The sequence below is a fragment of the Odocoileus virginianus genome, chromosome 9 (genome assembly GCF_023699985.2).
Source record: "Odocoileus virginianus isolate 20LAN1187 ecotype Illinois chromosome 9, Ovbor_1.2, whole genome shotgun sequence".
Lineage (NCBI taxonomy): Eukaryota > Metazoa > Chordata > Mammalia > Artiodactyla > Cervidae > Odocoileus > Odocoileus virginianus.
Window position 1 is genome coordinate 36,234,433 of NC_069682.1, and position 17,769 is coordinate 36,252,201.

Here is a 17,769-nt window from a genome sequence, read left to right on the forward strand (position 1 = left end):
AGCACCGTTTAAGGCAGATGTCATTACACAGATTTCCAAGTAAGAGAAGGGAGGCCCAGTCAGATGAAGTGACTCACCCAAGGCCAGATGACAAGCTGGATGTGAACCCAGGACTCTCTGATGCCGAACTTGTGAGATGAACTCTGACCCCAGTGCCCATTCCTTCTGGACCAGGAGCTGCCCTTCAAACACAGCTCTGCTCAGAGAAGGCAGACCATTTGAAGCAGGCAGACCAGCAAACACAGCTTTGGAGAACTAGATTTACGTACATAGTTTCCTGTGACTCTGTTTCCTTAACTTGAATCCTCGCTAAACACGTTGCTCATGCTCAAATCCTGAGTCATGTCTGACTCTTTGAAACACCATGGACTGTAGCCCACCAGGCTCCTCTGTCCATGGCATTTTCCAGGCAAGAATACTGGAGTGGGTTGCCAGTTGCTCCTTCAGGGGATCTTCCCCACCCAGGGATCAAACCTGTGTCTCTTGTGTCTCCTGATCTGGCAGGCAGATTCTTTACCACTGCACCACCTGGGAAGCCCTTAGCTAGACCCTGGGGTCCTGCCTTAAACATACAGTCCTCTCATGAGGCTGCCTGCTTCCCCCACCACCAGCCCCCGCAAGAGCTTAGATTCATGGTCTCTGCTCATATTACATGAGATTCATAGCATGTGGAGTGATGTTCACATTTCTGTGTTGCCCATGTTTGACTTCAGACTTCACGAGGCCAGAGCCTGATCTGTGTCTCCCGTTCTTCATTTTTTTTTAGCACAGGCTCTAATCTGTAGCAGACAGTGAATAAATGTAAGCTAAATCAACAGCAAAGAGCAGGAAGTATGAATTTTCTTGAGAAGGAAGATGGTAACATAAGGAAGTGCAAAATTCCAGGTATAAACACTGAAGTCTTATCTTGGGGCTAAAGGGTTGTCTATTGAGGTCAAGATTTCTTTGTCACTTCCTTTGTTTTTCCTGTGAGATGAAACATCTTTGGGTCTCACTTTTATAAATAAACGGCTTCCACAGGATGCAACAGTAAACTAAACAATAACAGGAACCGGCGGGGCTCTGCGTTACTATTTCTCTGTGGGTTGTTATTCAAGTGGAAAGTATTTTCAGATGTGCAGCACTGGAGAACCGACTTCGGTATGAATGTTGAAATGTGACCTGTCGCGTGTGCTCTCCTCTCCGTCAGCCTTTGCTCATGGCATCGGTGGCTTGTGGCTTCGCCTCGACACCCTTCTTGTTCTGCCTCTGGTTCTCAGTAAGCAGAATGTCCTGAACCAAGTGTAATCCCTGGAGGATGCCTGCTGCTTGCCCTGCTCACAGTTAAAGGCTAGTGCTGCCATCAGCTGGCCGAAGAATTTAAAGTGGGTTCATGGGGAGGAACTCGTCTAACCCCCAAGTGGCTCAGAAAGTAAAGAATCTGCCTGCAATACAGGAGACCTGGGTTCGATTCCTGGGTTGGGAAGATCCCCTGGAGAAGGAAATGGCAGCCCACTCCGGTGTTCTTGCCTGGAAGATCCCATGGACAGAGGAACCTGGTGGGGCTACAGTCCATGCGGTCCCAAAGAATTGGTCACGACTGAGCAGCTAACATTTTCACTTTCATGAGGATGGAAGATATTCCTTGTTCTTCATCCTCTTTTTTTCCGGCTTACTTTTCCTCCATCCTACCCATTCCTTCCAATAGGAGGATGCAGCTTGGAAGCCTGTTGGTAATAAGGAGAAGCAAAATGAAAGTTGCTCAGTCCTGTCCGACTCTTTGCAACCCCATGGACTGTATAGTCCTGGCCAGAGTACTGGAGGTAGCCTTTCCCTTCTCCAAGGAATCTTCCCAACCCAGGGGTCGAACCCAGGTCTCCTGCATTGCAGGTGGATTCTTTATCAGCTGAGCCACAAGGAAAGTCCAAGTAGAAGCAATTCTTGCTTCAAAATAGTAGCGTTTATTGAAGGTTTTCCACAAGCCAGGTCTTGTTTGAGGCACATTACACATTCTTTTCTCACAGCAGCCCTGGTGAGCAGTAGTCTGACCCCATTTTACAGATGAGGAAGCTGAGGCATAGCGAAGTGAAGTCGCCTGTGTGTTAGGATGCCTGGCACATTCAAGTGCTTCCCGTTGATTGTAAAGTGAGCCGTGTGTTAGTTTGAGCTGAGCATTCATGTGCAGCTGTTTCTTTTTTTAAAAATTCAAAATCTCAGTTCTTCAGGAGTGATTTTTTAAAAAGCATTTATTTTATTTATTTGGCTGTGCTGGTTCTTAGTTGCAGCATGTGCACTCTTAGTTGAGATATGTGGGATCTAGTTCCCTGACCAGGGGTCAAACCCATGTCTCCTGCCTTGGGAGCTCAGAGTCTTAACCACGGGACAGTCAATGCAAGTGTTTCTATGGGCATTGACGCACGGAGGCAGGGTGAGGGAGTGAGGGGTGTGGCGGGGAAGGGGGGAGGCCCTGAGCAGGGGACTGCTGTGGGTAACCAGGGCTCAGTCCTGTGTGGAACCTGTGACAGACCATGTAGGGAACATCTAGGAATTGTCCCAATAAGGGACACAGAAGTTGGGGTGTTCCTAGAAAAATTATGGGGACCTTTTGAAGCAAGTGTGACCATCACAATTATATCCTGTAAGTTGCCCCATTTGTCCAGGGAAGGGGGGAAGGAGAATGTATCAAGCAGGACTCCTGGCTTCCTAGACTTCCCTCTGTTCTCTGCATTAGTTTGTCTTGTGCAACAAACTGCCTTCAGATACAGTGGAAACAAGGCTGTGTGCTTAGTCGTTCAGTCGTGTCCGATCCTTGTAACCCTTTGAGTAGGCTCATTGAGTAGGCTCTGGCAGTTGCTGATGGACAGGGAAGCCTGGCCTGCTACAGGCCATGGGGTCACAAAGAATCAGGACTGAGCAACTGAACTGAACTGGACTGTAGCCTGCCAGGCTCCTCTGTTCATGGCATTCTCTAGGCAAGAACACTGGAGTGGGTTGCCGTGCCCTCCTCCAGGGGATCTTCTCCACCCAGGGATCAAACCCAGGTCTCCGTATTGTAGGTGGATTCTTTACCATCTGAGCCACCAAGGAAGCCCATAATAAGGGTTTATGCCGCACACTCTGTAAAGGTTGGCCGGTCTGATCTAGGGTGGACTCAGCTGGATGACTCTGCTGACCTCATGGGGAGGGTTGGGGGGAGTGGCTGATCCAGGCTGGGCTCGACTGGACCACTGCTTCCAACCTGATCCAGCAAGGTCTCTCGCTCAGGTCTGGGCTCAAGCCTGTTCTGCCTGACTGCGTTCCAAATCTAGGCTTGAGGGCATTGGCAGCCCAAGAGCAGCTCTTCTCATGACCATGGGAGAGGCGGGGGTGCAGGTGGAAATTCAGAGGCTTCTTCACTGGTGCTCCTGTGTGATCGTATTGATAACACAAGTCACATGGCCATGCCCGAGTCAAGAGGCTGAGCGGTGAACTCTGCCTGTCCTGGGTAGGGGGTGGGGATCTACTGTTTGCCTTGGCCTTGGTCAGACCCCAGAAGTCCCTCTCTTATGCTGCCTCTGCTTCTGTCAAATTGGGCAAAGACAGGCTGAAATGTAAAGACTTTTTCCAGTGGCAGTTTTGGTTCTAACTCTGGGCAAAACCGCGAGTCTTCGGTGATATTCCGGTGCTCCTGCTTAGTCCCTAGGTCGTGTCTGCCTCTTGGTGACCTGTGGACTATAGCCCACCAGGCTCCTCTGTCCATGGGATTCTCCAGGCAAGAATGCTGGAGTGGGTTGCCATTTCCTTCTCCGGGGGATCTTCCCCGCCCAGGGAGCAAACCTTCATCTTCTGTATTGACAGGTGGATTCTTCACCACTGAGCCATCGGGGAAGCCACATGATGTGGTCATTGGCTATGACCCGGGTTCCAGAAAGCTACATAGCCCCGGGTTCCAGAAACTTCTGGGAGCTCAGTCCTTTGTGGGCGATTGCTGCCCCTTCTGGTATCACAGCTTTGCTCCTTCTGGACTCAGGAGGGGTCTGGGGTTGTTGGGCTCCCTCAGTGACAACCACCACCCCGCCGACAGCAGCCTGAAATGGTTTTACTTGGCATCAGCACATACCAGTTGCTCAAGTGCGTCAGAATGAAATAAGAGCAGCCAGTGGGATGACTAAATTGTCAATTACACTGAAGTGTATACTTTCCTACAGTTGGAGAGAGTGCTCTGAGTTTGGTGAAAATGTCATTTCTTTGCCTCTTGGGTCCTTGGCTCTCCCATCTGGCACGAATACAGTTGAAGCTGGAAGGAGAGGAGGCGACGCTTTTATGTTGGTTGGAATTAGCAGCCATAAATTTACAGGGCTTTTTCCAAGTGAGCATGGAAAAGACTTGCCATCTGATGCTTTTTGTGAGTTCTAAGTCATAAAGCATCTGCTAAGGGTGGCTTGACAGTTGTATTCTTGGCCCTGTAGTGGAGGTCTGCGGCAGAAACCTAAGCCTCGAACGATTAAATGTGTTTCCAAACACTCGTAAGTTATTCATACTGTGTTTGCATGTTGGCCAAGCAAGCAAGACTGTACTCTGGTGTCTTCATGGTGGTACCCTATTTCAAGTAAGACCGTGATGGTACCCTATTTGGCCCAACAGAGCTTTCTAATTAACTCATCCATGCCAGCATGCAAATTATGAATGCTGTCGACATGCCTGTGGACTTTATGGCTGATTTCCATCTTCATGAATCACAGGGATCAGGCAGAAAGTACCACTACCATCCTTCTGGGGGGAAGGATACAGGGGGAGAGGAGACGTGAGATGCCAAGGGGAGCAGTTGTGTTCACAAGCACCTGACCACTGTGGGCAGCTGGGGTCCAGCTTGCCCAAGAGCTCTGGGAGGTGGCATTGATCTCCCCTCAGAATTGCTTCTCCCAGGGAGTGAGGACACGGGGCATTCATCCACCAGCTCCCACTCATCATTGCCACGGATTATTGCAAGGCGATAGTTCCTTGGTCTTCTGGCCTACCCAAACATCTCCTACTGTTTGTGCTTAGATCAAACAGAGCCATGGGTACCAGAGGATGGATATTTTGGAGTAGGTAATTTGTGATTTTAAAAAAGAAAATCAAAACAAAAGTAATGTTGACTTTTTTCAAGTCAAAAAGTGGCATGTATGGGAGGGCAAGTGATAAGGGGATGTGGGTGAGGTAACTTCGCATCTGATATGGGGGTGCCAGGCAGTTTGGGGAATGGAAGGAGGGGGTCTTGTAGTTTTTAAATCTGAGCACAGTGGAAGCAAAATCCCTCTGAGGCCTTAGGACAGAATGCGGAAAGGAGAGCATGTGTGTGTGTGTGTGTATGTGTGTGTGTGTGTGTGTGTGTGTGTGTCCATGGCTATTTATTTATTTAAACTTCATCACAGTCATACAATGAAACGTTAGACAACCACTTATAAAGGTAGAGAGCATCCCTGGTGACCCACCAGTAAAGAATCTGCCTGCAATGTAAGAGGCCCAGGTTTGAAAGATCCTCTGAAGAATGGCAACCCACTCCAGTATTCTTGCCTGGAGAATTCCAGGGACAGGAGAGCCTGGTGGGCTACAGTTCATGGGATCACATAGAGTCAGACATGACTGAGCGACTGACATTTTCACTTTTTCAAAAAAGGTAGAACTATGGTGATGATATGAAACCATCTTCAAGTTATAGTTCTGAGTAGAGAAAAAGCACAATACAGAGCAATCTTTAGAATATATTCCCCTTTATAAAAATAGCTTTGATGTTGTTGCTTAGTCACTCAATTGTGTCTGACTGTTTGCAACCTCTTGGACTGTAGCCCACCAGGCTCCTCTGTCCATGGAATTCTCCAAGCAAGAAAACTGGAGTGGGTTGCCATTTCCTTCTCTAGGAGATCTTCTCTACCCAGGAATTGAACCTGTGTCTCCTGCATTGCAGACGGATTCTTTACCACTGAGCCACCAGGGAAGCCCAGAATTAGTTTATTGGGATCTAATTTATGTATCATAAAATTAACCCATTTTAAGTGTACAGGTATGGGCGTTTAAGTAAACTTTGACATTTTTCTAGAAATGTTAGGCAAATGGACTCGTACGTGGTGTCTGGCTGCTGTCACTCAGTCATCTGTGACTAGCATGCCCATAATTTATTTCCTTTTTACTGTGGAATAGTGTTTCATTGATTGGACATATCACGTTTTGTTTATCCACTCTACAGTTGATAGACATTTGGGTTGGTTTCAGTTCCATTTCTTTGAATATGCTACTATGAACATCCATATACAAGCCTTTATGTGGACATAGATTTTTATTTTCCTTGGGTAGGTACTTACAAGTGAAGTTTACAGGTCATAGGATGAGTGTTTGGTTCTTTAAGAAACTGCAGACCTGTTTTCCAGAGAGGCTGCTCCATTTTACTGCATTCCCACCAACAATGGGAGACTAATTTCCATTCTCACAGTTGATGTGGTCAGCTTTTTTGTTGTTCGCCATTCTGGTAGATGTGTCCTCTCATCTTACTGTGGATTTAGCATTTCCTCGTCACTGAGGATGTCGAGCATCTTTTCGTGTGCTTATTAGCTATTGGCTTACCTTCTTGGCATTGTGTCTCTTCTGATCTTTTCTTATATTTATTTTGGGTCCTTTTGTCTCCTTATTAATTAGTAAGGGTTCTGGACTCCTGCCACGTTTTCTGGAAGTTTGAAATTATGTCCAAATAAAAAGTTAAAAAAAGGCTAGCCCCCACACCGCATCAGGATGGTGTATCTAGGAATTGTCTCACAGCATGGTCATGCTTGCTAAAAGAATCAAAGGGAAGGGCAAGATCAGACTTTGATTTTTTTTTTGCCAGAAAAAGTCATCTGGTCACGACACAGTGGCTCTTTATTAAATGAAGGCATACTTCCTTGACCACTTTTTCTCTGTGAATGGGAAATTGGTGATTAAAATGTGTCCAGATGTTGCATAAAGAAAAGCATGAAAGAGCTTATTAGTATCTCTCTTTCTTACATTAGGGCACATGTTTCTCCACCCCTTCAGCCTTCCACTCTGGGTATGGTCGGTCGCATGGCAGATCTAGAGGGTTGGGAGGGCTGGGTGGTCCCCATTCTGGCACTGAGAGCCCAGACTCACCATGTCCAGGGGGCCCCTGCTCTTGCCCTCTGACACTGACCTGATTGTAGACTCGCCTCCGCTTCCCGTCTCTCTGTAACTTCTCACATTGTGAACATGAACCAAATCCATGCCTGCAGCTACACATACTGAGTTGTTCAAACAAGAATTAATGGGCTGATTTAGTCAACAGCAGAGGGAATCAGGATGATGAGAAGGAGAAGGAAGACCTTCTCACCTACTTGCCATCTCCTTGATGTCGGCCAGTTTGGCTTGTACTTACAGCTTTCAATTTTCCAAATAGTTAGTGAGCATCAACTGTTCATTGTTTCATTCATTCACTAAGCCTTTATAACTCCCAAGAGGCATCAAGCACTATTTGAGTCTGGGGATGGGGGAGCAGTTAGTAGTGAACAAAAGGGGCAAAGTGCTTTCCCCCAAGAAGTTGTCTATTCTCTTAAAAGGAAGGAACAGATGCATAGAAGTGGGAGAAACAGACAATAAATAATTGAACAAATAAATACACAGTAGATAGCAAGTTATAATAAGCATTACAAAATGAAATAAAACCCAGTAAGGAAGTAGAGACAGATGCATTCATAAAGCTTCTGGAAGGATGTACTACAGACGATTAACAAATAAAATGATAGTTTTAAGCAATTTATTTTAGTAATTTGTTTTCTAATTTTTCTGTAACAAATTTGTATTGCTCTTTTTGGCAAAAAAAGTTATTCCAAACTTACCAAAAGCATTAGATTTGAATGTCCATATGATTCATTGTATCATAATTTTATAACCAAAAATACTGAAAAAAAAAATCAAGTGGAAAGTAATACCTAGTCTTTATTATCTGTGATGCAGTTCTGCATGTTTTAGAAAGTTTGATGTTTGGAAATATATGATCAATAAATTATGGGAAACCAGACATGTTTATAAAATGCCTTTCTGATGCGTAACTTGGAATGATGAGTGATCTCTTCAAGTCTTGGTAAATTACACATTTTGCTACATTGGTCAGAATAGAAAATAGTAGCATTAAATGCAGGATGCAGAGACTGAACCATCTGAGCCCCAAATGCTGTTTCTAATATTGCTTTGTTTTCACTGGCAAAGGGAGCTATGGATGTTTGTTTAAGGAGCTCACACAACAGATCATACAGTGCAGATTGCAGTCATTGGATTAGCTCGACCCAAGAAGACTCCCAGACTTGGGAAAGTTAGCCAAAAATAAAACATTTTCAGCCCTCACCCAGACTCTGCCTGGGGCTCAGCTCCCTGGAACACGCAGACGTGTACGATGGGAGTGGGGTGGTGACCATGCCGCCCTCTCTCCTTCCCTCCTTCTCTTTTCTTCCCCACTGCTTCCACACAACTGACTTTGCCTTTTCACTGATTGCTGCCACTTTCCAAAAACGGTGACACTTTATTTCCTGACGTCTCCACTGATTATTACAGCTGTTCAAGAAACTCATTAGGTCACACAACACTCCCACCCAAAACATCCACCCAAAACCTTCCGCCCCACACGGTCAAGTCATTCACTCCATTTCTGGTCTAGCCTGACTTTAAAATCCACTAGGGAATAAATCAAATCCTATCCAAATAGTAACTTCATTTGATGGCTTGCAGGCTTGGTCACTGGAAAAGGACATGGCAACTCACTCTCGTTCTTGCCTGGAGAACTCCGTGGACAGAGGAGCCTGGCGGGGTCCATGAGGTTGCAAAGAGTCGGACATGGCTGAGCCTACATGCATAAGCTTGTTCAGGTTTTCTTAATGACCCATTTGAATTTGTAATTATCCATGTAGCACCAATAAAGAAACTCATAATCTGTGCCCACATAGATTCTTATATATAATACATTTTTAATACATATTTTCTAGTCATGTTATGATTCTATTTTTACATCTTCAGTGTTTTGTTCTGGAAGGTTTGTTTTTTTTTTTGGCCATCCCTTATGGCATGCAGGATCTTAGTTCCCTGACCAGGGATTGAACCCACGGCCTCTGCAGTGGAAGTGCAGAGTCTTAACCACAGGACCACCAGGGCAGTCCTCATGTGGATACTTAATTGCTCTTACTTTAAGTCTGAGCCCTATGTCTCTCTTCAGAAGCAGTGATTTCAGTGTTTCCAGTGATTACCGTTGTTTCAGTGTGATTGATCCCAGTGGCTTTGAGGTTTCTTGTTTGTTTATTTTTTACTTCCTTGTTGATTGGATTCTAAGGAGCCCCACTGTCACCCCTTCATTTTACATTTCTAGATCCCTCATTATTGGAAAATTAAATGATGCTACTTGAGAGGAGGCTTAAATGAGGCAAGAATTCTCACTACAAAGAACAAGTGCACTTTGAGCGAAAGTTAATATTAAAAGTTTTCCACTATTCAACAAAAGTAAATGAAGGCATGTAAAGGACTATTCGAGATTGACAAATATTGTATTGGCTTCTTATTTTCTTACAAGTACCGGCTTCACTAAAAAGAACTCATTTGTCTTTATATAACCACATAATGCACTGTACTAGTTCAGTTTTGCTGTAACTAGTTTTATTAGGCTTTGTTTTGGAATTTGCCTTTTTTTTTCTCTTCCTTGGACTTTTAAAAGCAGAAGTCACAGTGACACGCTCAGTGTGGCATTTGCTGATGCATAAGAGTGCGTGTGGTTTTAATTTCTGGTTGTTTTTTCTCCCTCAACCTTTTCCTTTAGTTAATGTGAATCACATTGTATTTTCCACTCCTGGACACTGATTCATAGCCATCCACTTCCTCCCGAGTTCAGCACACCACCAGGTCCTCTGGGAAATGGATTAGTCACAGCCCAGCCAGGCACCTTGCGTGCCATGGTTGGTATTAGCTCCAACAGCCATGCGTTTAGGAGAAAGATGAAAACTGCTGCACCATCTTCCTTTGGGGAAGGAATAAGACCTCAGTTTGGGGGGGTCTGTATGGCCTGTCATACTCCTTGGATTCATCTCTACAATACAGCACACAGGCAGATTAGAAAGACAGAGGTCTCATTTGGTTCAGAAGCTTTTCAGGTGCCCTTCTGCCCTGAGGAAACAGACATCAGATTTGATCAGGGCCCCATCCCTGGGGCACATGTGTAGTGTCTGTGATGGGCTGAATCTTAATATATGGATGCAATTTTGAAAAACTTGGAACAGATTTATTTATGTTCAACATGTTTTTATCAAATTCACTTTAGTCTAATTTCAGAAAATTTCAAGGCCAAGGATTTTTCTTCATAGGCCAGACTTATAAAGACATTCCCAAGGTCATGCCTTAATTATATCAGTAATTGTTGCAAGGTTTCAATTACATTTAGCAACATTGATTGACAGCCGTGACCACCAGTCCCTACTTAATACAGCCTGAACTAAGGGTGTATGGCTATGACCTCTACAGGTGGGAGAACTCTTTAATTTTTCTGTTCTGAGTGAAGCCTCTTCAAGTTTAAGAGAGTAGAGCAACGGAAGAGCAGGGACCCATGGTTAAGCAGTTTGATAACCTGAAGAAAGTATCGGAAGGTCATGTTCTGGTCTGAGCCCCAGGTGGCTTTGGAGAGCTGTGTTTGCACCTGATTGTTTCTTTCAGTCTGTTAGCATATGTGGCAGGAGGCAGAAAGGCCAGGCCCTAACAGTGCTCCCAGGTGAGGGCTGGGTGTGGTGGCCCTGTGGTCAGAACTGGGTCACACAAACAGAAAACCTGAGCAAATATTAGATGAACGTACAGGAAGTCCTTAACCTTCGCAATGAGAAGGATCACCAGCTCTGTCTCCCTGGGACGACGGAACTCTCGTCTGGAGATTCGGCTTTTGTCTGTCCTGTTGATGATCTGGAGCCTGGGGAGTCCAGAACACGGTAACCCTCCTGCTCAGTTAGAAATTGTTAGCGTGTGGGTGAGGCAATCAGGAGAGCCATGTGCTAGCCCGGCTCTGACACTTGTGGATAGGTAGCAGCTCCTGGGTCTCAGCTTCTTCACTGGTGGAATCAGAGTGGGGCCACTCTACCTGGTGGGCAGGATGCTGTGTGGAGGAGGGTGCTGGGGACCCCACTGGGAAATGGCACCACAGCTGGTATCAATGTCTGCAGTGTCAGGGAGAGAGGAGGTGCCCGATACCTGTTGTCCACATGTTCAGTGAGCTGTCAGCTCCCCTTGGCCAGCAGCTCCCTCAAGTGTGACTTGAGACAAGTCTAGAAGCCCTACTTGTTATTAACATCATAAACCACTAGCTAACCTGAGCCCTGGCCAGAAAGTGATTTAGGCATGACTCTTCAGTCTTTCTCTCTCTGACTTACTTTCCTTAGTATGATAATCTTTAGGTCCATCCATGTTGCTGCAAAGGTGTTATTCCATTTTTTTATGGCTGAGTAATATTGCATTGTACATATGTACCATGTCTACTTTATCCACTGCTCTGTCTGTGGACACTTACATTCCTTCCATTTCTTGACTGCTATGAACAGTGCTGCTATGAACATAGAGGTACCAGTATCTTTTCAAATTAGAGTTTTCTCCAGATAGGTGCCCAGTAATGGAATTGCTGGATCATATGGTAGCTCTATTTTTAATGTTTTAAGGAACGCATACTGTTCTCCATAGTGAACTTACAATTCCACTAACAGTGTAGGCATGAATGTTCACCTGTGATTATTTTGTCACTCATGCTTCGTACAGGAAAGGAGAGCAGTTGGTGTCAATGTGATTTCCATAATGTTTGCTCTCTTTAGCCTTTTCTTGATTTCATATTTTAGCTGTTTTGCGGGACTTAATTTAGAGAACTAATTGGACCTGCTGTGAGCTGATCCCAGAACATGGCTGCAGATGCTTGAGAGGAGTCCTCAGGCTTAACTTCAGATTTTATCCTTGCCATCTGTTGGTCATCCTGCCTATGCCAACACTGTCTCTCCAGTCTTGACCATGTGCCCAAGCTCCAGAGTCATATCCAACTCTCTTGGTCACCTCCACCCACAGCCTCTTCAAATTTAACTGCGCTAAAATTCATGTTTTATTTCTCCCACTATACCTGCTGTTTTTCTGGATGCTGTATATTGGTGAATTGTACCACCTTCTATCCAAGTTTCTTGCACATTAAACCTGAAACTTACCTGGGACTCCCTTTTTTCTACCCACCTCCCACAGGTATCAAGTCTTGACCCTTTAAATAGAATCTCACCCATATGCCCCACCCTTTGTATGCATGGATCATCCTTCCACCTCCCACCCTGGGTGGCCCCCTGGAAATGTCACCTATGCTCAGAGGTATTCAGTGGTGTCTCATCATCACCCAGATGGTCAAATCCTCATTAGCTGGCATGGCCTACAAGATGGTCTGTTCTGTGCAAAGCCAGTTCCCCTTCCATAGAACCCTTGGTGCTCTAGCAATAGATTGAATTTATAGGGATTTCCCTGGTGGTCCAGTGGTTAAAACTCTGCATTCCTTGGAGGGTGCCTGGGTTCAGTCCTTGGTTAGAGAACTAAGATCCCACATGCTGCATAACATGGCCAAAAAAAAAAAAAGAGAGAAGAATCTAAAGACGATATATTTGTATATGTTTAACTGATTCACTTTGCTGTATGGCAAAAACTAACACAACATTGTAAAGCAACTATATTCCAATTTTTAAAAAATTGGATTTGTGGTCTCCCCAAAGCATTTGCTCACCCCTTGCTTCTGAAGGGTGTTCCTCATGCTCTTCTCTCTGCCTGGAATCCCTTCCACTGCCTACTCATCCTTCCAGGCTCAACTCTGAGGCTGCCATCTTTGTAGAGCCATCCTGGTCTTTCTTAGAAGACTTCACACCTTTAACTTCTGTCACCATCGTGCTGGTCACAGATCTCAATTTTAACAATAATCATGTGAATGTCTGGGGGCATAGTGTAGCTTTTTTTTTTTTTTTAGCCAATTTTCAGAATCGCAGGATCTTAGTTCCCCGACCAGAGATTGAACCCCAGTCCATGGAAGTGAAAACGCTGAGTCCTAACTACTGGACTGCCAGGAATTCCCTGCATTAGTAATTTTGTGTTATTTCCCATAGCAGAGGCTTCCCAAATAGAATAAGCCTCAGGCTCCCTAAAACCTGGATCATCCCTGCTGGACTTGGTAACAATTACAGGAGCCTCTTAGGATCTCAGGAAGAGAGATTTTTGCAAGTTCTGGCTGTCAGGGACACAGTAGGAGCCAAGAAGAAGGAAAAAGGGCCTTTTACGGTTTTTTAAAAGTGAACTCAGACATCAGTTACAAAAACTCAGGTCCCGTCAATCATTTCCAGATGCAAACAACCATGTAGTGACCATCCTCCTAAACCACCAAGGTCTCCCCACAGGCTGGGGTGGGGCTCGGGTTCTCATGGCCTCTCAGTGGCCCCTTTCTCCGGAGACCTGTTCTCAATGATACTTAGGAGGACAGACCCTGCAGGAAAGTCCAGTCATCGACCGACAGATGTGGGTATAGAAGCCAGGTCCTGCCTCCAGTGGGGTAAATATGGTTCCATTCATGTTATAGAGCTGCCTGTGGGGTCAGGCCAAGGCCAGACTTAACCACGGGCACAGGCTTGCTGGGCTCTCTATCCTTCCCTCTCTGCCTTCCTCGCCCCTAAGACACTCCCAGCAAGCCATGTGCACCTGAATCCTCATCCCGGGCTCTACTTCTGGGGAATCTGGTTCAGGACTAAGCCGTTCTCATCTCCAAATGCTTGAGCAGCCTATGATTGACCTTCTAGCAGTTGGCTCTGGGCCTTCCAGGACAGCTCAGATCATCCAATGGTCTTTCCTAGGCTGAGCCCAGTAGGTCGAACCTATTTGTAAGAAGATGGCCCACCTGCCCCATCCTTCCCCGCTTCCCAGTCTTCCCTGGGAAACCCTTCTCAGGCAGTCAGCTCATCCTAGTGTGGCCAGTCTTCTGTTCTCTCACCTCCTGGTTTCTCTCCTCCTCACCTCGTCTGATGTGGCAGAATCCCCGCAGAGGTGTCCACTGAACTGAGCGCCATGTTCTCTGTGAGAGCCGGGGACTCATGGAGCAGGACTTGCTGCAATAAAGAAATGGCTTCTGCATGCGTGCGTACTAAGTCACATCTGCCTCTTTGCGACCCCATGGACTGTGACCCACCAGGCTCCTCTGTCCATGGGATTCTCCAGGCAACAATACTAGAGTGGGTTGCCGTGCTCTCCTCCAAGGGGTCTTCCCAAGCTAGGGGTCAAACCCATGTCTCTTAGGTCTCCTGCATTGGCAGGCATGTTCTTTACCACCAGCACCACCTGGAAGGCCCTGGAAATGGCTTACATGAGCCCGTGTGCACTGGGGACTCAGGCACTTGCGCCGTCTTGCACAAAGAGCCGGTTCAACCCGGAGTCCCTCTCTCGTTTGGCCGCGGTTGTCTTCTCTAGCAAGCTCTCCGGTAATGCATTCTGTCCCCCTGCTCGCAGGAGTTCACATTGATTTTTCCCAAACGTCATTTTGTGAGCCTGTGGTCTCAGCCGGTTGAGTTGTATTTTGTATCTCAGTGACGTCATCTGGTTCCATTTTTTCCAAAGCATATTACAGACACCGCTAGAGACAACCCAGAAGATTTTTCAGTGGCTCTCAGATGAGCACTTTTATACTTTCACTTCATTGTTTAATTCCTATGAACCTAATTTATAGTATAAAATATAATTAACACATCAAATACATATCTTCTTTTTTAAAAAAAATAAGTTTAAGTTTAAAATGAATCAAAGAAAATCCTTAAATCTGTGTGTACACAGTGGTAAGAATTGCTAAGGCATCTCTCTCAAGACTGAGGTTTAGAAAACACTGGCTTACAAGATTTACCTCTTCTCTCTACTTTAAGCTTAACCTTGATGCAATCCTTATTCTAGTTTAACTTTTTAGGAAACATCCTGAGCAGAACGGTCGTGGGAAGAAATATGGGGGCTGCTCCTGAGTCATAGTGATTTATCACCGGGACTCTGGGTGTGTGGACACATAACTGTTGTTTTGTCATCCTCTTATGCACAATGTTCCATCTTGCTAAAAAGGTGTTATTATTTGTCAGCTCCTTCTCTGAAATTCAGATCCATGACTAACAGGTTCGTTTTCATTTTATTTATTTTACTAATTTCCTAGTCTAATAGCATAGTGAGTGTCGCTGAGTGACAGACCTTGTCTTTGGAAATCAAGCTGACCCTGGGGATGAGCACTTTTGCCCAAAGAAAGACCATTTTGCCAGTAATCCCAGTTAGAATCATGCACAAGATGGCCCCAAAGTCCACATCTTAGAGGAAAGAGCCAGCTTCCTTCTCTGGTCTTCAAACCAGGGCCCACATTATACCAGCCTTGCCCCAGCACCTCTTCAGTTCCCTGTGAATGCTGGACGATGACCACAAATCATCTCATGTGCGTTTTAGTTTTAATCACAGCCTGGCACCTGCTCCCTCCAGGCTGGGAAATGGAAGTGCCAGTGGAACACCCAGACACCCTCTTATAGCTGCGCTGTGACCCTGAGGATCCTGTGCTCCTTGTTAATGCCGGTCTCCTCCTCCGAGTCCCAAAGTCTTATTTATTTGTTCGTATCATGGGTATTAGGGTTTCTCTGGCAGCTCAGCTGCTAAAGAATCCTCTTGCAGTGCAGGAGACTTGGATTCAAACCCTGGGTTTGGAAGGCAACCCACCCCAGTATTCTTGCCTGGAGAATCCCCATGGACAGAGGTGCCTGGAGGGCTATAGTCCATGGGGTCACAAAGAGTCAGACACGACTGAGCAGCTAGGCGCACATCATGGGTATTAAACACTCCAGTGGACAGGAGTTGAGTAGGTGTGTTTTTCTTTTGTTCTGCTGCTGGTCAACCATCTCTTGTTTCAAAAAAGAACCTTTAAAATTTTTTTTGATGGTTTTCTTTAGCTCTGTTTGCAAGACACCTTTTCCTGGGGTTTAGGTTTATAGACGTTATTCACTTACATCTGTCTCTGCCTCACTTAGAACCTTTCCTCTTAGCTTGTCCCTTCTAGCTCTGAGTTCACTTCAGAGTTGTCTGTGTGGTCACATCGGCTTGCTGTGATTCTTCTATGTCTCTGCTAATTATTTAGTTGTGTTTGTGGTGTCAGACCCTGTTTTTAAAAACTCTCATCTTAATTGAGAAGGAGGGCATATTTTTTTTTTTAGATGTCAACTCACCTTTCAGCATTTTGAGATCTCTGCTCATGAACTACAGATTCTCAGCTGGACTGGGTTTCTCATTCCTGGCTGCCACGAGCATAAAGATGACGTGAGCATCTTCTCTCGATACCCATCACTTCCACTTCTCCCATCACTTCCTCCTCATTAATTGGAAATAAGTCAAGACTAGCGGCCCCTCCCACTGCTTTCTCAATCTTCTGAGGCCTGGATCTGTCAGCGAGTTAGGCCAAGGGTGTGTCATGCAAAGTTTTGATCATAGTGACACTATATGAGAATGTGTGGGCATGGTTGAATCCCCACCAGTTATGTCTTCGATGTTTCTTCCTGATTTCTGTAGCAGTGGTACTCACTCATTTCCAGCATTTGGCAGTGGCTGAGATGTCCTGCTATTACTGTATCACTTTCCTCTGTTCATCCCCATTTTTTTCCCCACATGAGAACTGGGGTAGACATGCATTTAGAGTTATTTGTTACTGACTTACAGCAACAGCTTACTGATTCTCCAAACCAACCAAAAACCTACTCCTTATGAACAGACCATGGTACACGGCATCTCCCTTTGTCGAAATCTAACCAGAGCCTCGTTTCTGTGGTCCCCCTGCCTTCTGTGAGCTTTTGCTGAGTTGTCATATCCTCCACAGCCCCGAATCCGGTTTTGCTTTTCCCTAATTCTACTGTGTTGGCAACTAGACTGGCCCAACCAGCTACATTGCCTCAGGCTCCCTTTGCTAACTGGGTCTGTGCTGGGTTTGGCCAGTGTGAACACTGACGGGTATTAGAGTGGAAGAAAGAGAAAAACCAAGGCAATTGACCAACCTTGGTGCATTCGTGATTTAGATTTGTGCCTCTGCAAAATTTCAGATTATCTGGGTTTGTTGTTCAGCCCCTTAGTCATGTCAGACTATTGTGACCTCATGGACTGCAGCAGACCAGGCTTCCCTGTCCTTCATTATCTCCTGGAGTTTGCTCAAACTTATGTTTGTTCAGTCCGTGATGCCATCCAACCAACTCGTTCTCTGCCCTCCCTTCTGCTGCCTTCAGTCTTTCCCAGCAACAGGATCTTTTCCAATGAGTCAGCTCTTCACATCAGATGGCCAAAGTACTGGAGCTTCAGCTTCAGTATTAGTCCTTCCAATGCAGAATAGTTATGTCTGCACATGGGAGGTCCATGAATGCTGACTAAGGGTTGTTGAAATTACCCATCAGAGGTTGAGAAGCAGCATTGGAGAGAGGGTTAGGAAGAGCATATAGGCAGACAACATCATGCCTGACCCACTAGGAAGAAGGAAGAGTAGGTAAACAGCTCTGGAGACCCGGAGTTGTAGGGCATGAGATGGGGATTGGTTGGGTAGGACTGCAGAACAAAAGGCATGCTAGACAAGGCGGAACAAAATAGGTTGGGTCCAAAAGACATCCTAGTTCCCTTTCCACTGTTGCGGGCATCAGGAAATGTAGCGGTCAGGTTTTTAGGTGCATGCACTGCATCACCCCAACTGGTTGATGCAGGAAGCCATGTTGAGGAGCAGAGTTCTCGGAA

At 45.7% G+C, this 17,769-nt stretch overlaps 1 protein-coding gene across 4 annotated transcripts in view; it reads left to right on the forward strand.

Moving 5' to 3' along the window:
• RIN2 (Ras and Rab interactor 2) overlaps positions 1 to 17,769 on the forward strand; it is a 227,673-nt gene that overhangs the window by 33,626 nt on the left and 176,278 nt on the right. The window contains exon 3 of one of the 4 annotated variants that reach the window (XM_070472226.1): positions 767 to 885. The exons of 2 other annotated variants lie outside the window; for them this stretch is intronic. In XM_070472226.1, coding sequence (XP_070328327.1) covers positions 834 to 885 — 52 coding nt within the window. In that variant the 5' untranslated portion in view covers positions 767 to 833. Of the gene's footprint in view, positions 1 to 766; positions 886 to 17,769 lie in introns of those variants that run through there. One more of the 4 variants, XM_070472225.1, reaches the window with a different exon arrangement.